The following is a 3,171-nucleotide window of genomic DNA, read 5'->3' as shown; positions in this document are numbered from 1 at the left end:
AGAGAGATCATTGGGGAGGTGGGGTCAGAGAGAGGGACCATCATGGGGGTGGGGGAAGGGGCAGAGTGACCATCAGGGGGTGGGGGAAGGGGCAGAGAGACCATCGGGAGGTGGGGGAGGGGACAGTGACAAAACTACAGGTGGTGGAAACATCTTCTCCATCTTCACTCTTTCCAGGCCTCTCAATATTGTGTAAGATTCAGTGAGATCTCCCATATTCTTCTAAACTCCATTGATTACAGGCCCAGAGCCCCCATATGACAAGCCTGTCATCCCTGGATCATTTTCATAAACCTCATGTGGACCCAGTACATTCTTCCTTAGATTCAGTGTCCAAAACTGACCACAATGTTCCAAATGCAGTCTGAGCAGAATTTTATACAGCCTCAGCATGACATCCCTGCTCCTGCATTCTAGCACTTCTGACCTGGCTAGTGATGGCCGCATCCTGCTATCACAGACGCTGTCCTTCAGGGCGATGATGAAGCTGGAAAAGCACTCAGTGCCTCCCACCCTCTCATTTTGCTCAAACTGCCTTGAGGTAATAGCAATGAGAAGCTCACTCTAAAACCTCATGAACCACAAGTTAGAGCTGGGTTTGGGAACTACCCTTTAGGAAGGATGTCAGTGCCTTGGAGAGAGTTGTGGAGATTTCCCAGGATGGTGCCGGGGAAGAGGGACTTCAGAGAACGTGGAGAGACCGGAGCTGCAGGGTCTTTACGCTTAGAGCAGCGGAGATTTGACAAGAATGTTCAAAAGTTAATCAGAGATTTGGCCAAAGGGCGGCCCCGTGGCACAGTGGTTAGCACTGCTGCCTCACAACGCCAGAGACCTGGGTTCAATTCCCGCCTCAGGCGACTGACTGTGTGGAGTTCGCACATACTCCTCTGGGTGCTCCGGTTTCCTCCCACAGTCCAAAGATGTGCAGGTCAGGTGAATTGGCCATGCTAAATTGGGTAAGGGGTAAATGTAGGGGTATGGATGGGTTGCGCTTCGGTGGGGCGGTGTGGACTTGTTGGGGCGAAGGGCCTGTTTCCACACTGTAAGTAATCTAATCTAATCTAATCCAATCCCGTCCGAAGCACTCATCAGCCTAACAGGGAGGCGATGGTCTAGTGGTATTATCGCTGGACTGTTAATCCAGAGACCCAGGAATGTTCTGGGGACCTGGGTCCAGATCCAGCCATGGCAGATGGTAGAATTTAAATTCAATAAAAATTTAGAATTAAGAGTCAACTGATGATCATGAATCTAATGTCAATGGTTGGGAAAAGCCCATCTGGTTCACCAATGCCCTTTAGGGAAGGAAACTGCCATCTTTACTTGGTCTGGCCTAGATGTGACTCCAGACCCATAACAATGGGGTTAATTCCTAATTATCACATGGGCAATTAGGGATGGGGCAATTAGGGATGGGCAATAATTGCTGGCCAAGATCCGGTGAATGAATGTTTTTTAAAAATCACCGTCCTTCAGTGTCGCTGGGTGAACATCCTGGAATCCCTCTCAAGGGGCATTGTGGGTCTACCTACGCTGGTGGACTGCAGCGGTTCAAGAAGGCAGCTCACCCCTACCTTCTCAAGGGGCAAATAGGGACGGGCAGTAAAAGCTGGGCCCAGCCAGAGATGTCCATGTCTCATGATTTTCCTCTAGCAGGATGTCACGGATTTAGAAGAATTGTTGAAAGAAACATAAGCGACTGGAGTAATTTTCAGTGAATTGTTGTGATTTATTACATGGCGTCTGAATGCACCAGGAAACAGATTCAGTCACAAATTTCAAAAGTGAATTAGTAAAGTATTTAAAGGAACATTTGAAAGGCTGTGGGGAAGAGCAGAGGGGTGGGAAGGGGATTATACTCATTATTCATTCAGAGGGCAATTAAAAGTCACCCCCATTTCTGTGGGTCTGACTGAGGGAAGGACGGCAGATTTCCTTCCCTAGAGGTCAGTAATAAACTAGATGGGATTTTACAACATTGATAATAGCTACTTGCAACCACTGAGCTAGTAATTTAATTGCCGAGTTTTACTGAATTGAAATTTGTTGTTCTGTCATAGTGAATTTTGAACCCACGTCCCAGAATGTCAACATTACTAACCCAGTGACATTACCACTACACCACCTCCCCACTAAAGTAAAATCTTATAATTAGATTGCAGAGTTCGTGCAAGAATCGTCACAGAGCAATTGGCTGAATAGTTTCATTCTGTGTTTTAAGATTCTGTGAGTTTCCTATCTCAGTAAGGATTCAGTCACGTGTCTAAAGTAGCAACTCACATCCTACCTTCTGACTTGCTCAGAGCTGAGTTGTTTGAGGCAGGAGAGTATTTTCAGATCTACTCTCTGTTTATTTATTACTTCTTGCCTTTGTTTAAACCATAGGGCATACAAGACAATTGAGGAAGATGATCTGAAGTTCCCATTGGTCTATGGTGAAGGTAAAAAGGTAAGTTATTGACCAGAAACCAGTCATTTGAAGATTGTAAATCACATAAGCCCCTGTCCAGATCAGTTTCTCCCTGATGCAGCTACTCCATGTATGAGGCATGGTGGCTCAGTGGTTAGCACTGCGCCCACTCAGCGCCAGGGATTTGGGTTTGATTCCATCCTCAGGTGACTGTCTGTCTGTGTGGAGTTTGTTCATTCTCCCCCTGTCTGTGTGGGTTTCTTCTCACAGTCCAGAGATTGGGGGATTGGTTAGGTGGATTGGCCAGGCTAAATTACTCATAGTATCCAGGGATGTGCGGAGTTAGCCATGGGTAGTACAGGGATTGGGTGGGATATTCTTTGGAGGGACTGTATGGACTCAATGGGCTAACTGGCCTGTCCCCACACAGTAGGTATTCTATGTGGGCAAAGAAGCTTTTGTTTAATTTTTTTTAGATGGGCCTTACCTGTTGATGCAATGTCAGCGTTAAAATCACTGCCTTTTCAGGTAAAAACGAGGACTGTAGATGCTGGAAGACGAGGACTGTAGACTGCAGATTCTAGATTAGAGTGGTGCTGGAAAAGCACAGCAGGTCAGGCAGCATTCGAGGAACAGGAAAATCGACGTTTCGGGCAAAAGCCCTTCATCAGGAATACAGGCCTGAAGGGTAGAGAGATAAATGAGAGGAGGGTGGGGGTGGGGAGAAAGTAGGATAGAGTGCAATAGGTGAGTTGGGGTGG

The 3,171-nt window shown here is 46.9% G+C and overlaps 1 protein-coding gene across 1 annotated transcript in view; it reads left to right on the top strand.

Annotated features, from left to right (window-relative positions):
* Window positions 1–3,171, top strand: part of LOC122562922 (protein phosphatase 1H-like) — a 61,140-nt gene that overhangs the window by 47,651 nt on the left and 10,318 nt on the right. The window contains exons 6-7 of the mRNA XM_043716224.1: window positions 2,222–2,226; window positions 2,386–2,449. Of these exons, the coding sequence (XP_043572159.1) occupies window positions 2,222–2,226; window positions 2,386–2,449 (69 nt within the window). The remainder of the gene's footprint in view (window positions 1–2,221; window positions 2,227–2,385; window positions 2,450–3,171) is intronic.

Source organism: Chiloscyllium plagiosum, chromosome 26, assembly GCF_004010195.1.
Source record: "Chiloscyllium plagiosum isolate BGI_BamShark_2017 chromosome 26, ASM401019v2, whole genome shotgun sequence".
Classification (NCBI taxonomy): domain Eukaryota; kingdom Metazoa; phylum Chordata; class Chondrichthyes; order Orectolobiformes; family Hemiscylliidae; genus Chiloscyllium; species Chiloscyllium plagiosum.
Note: the sequence above shows the minus strand (reverse complement) of the source record. Positions and strands in the feature narration are given on the sequence as shown.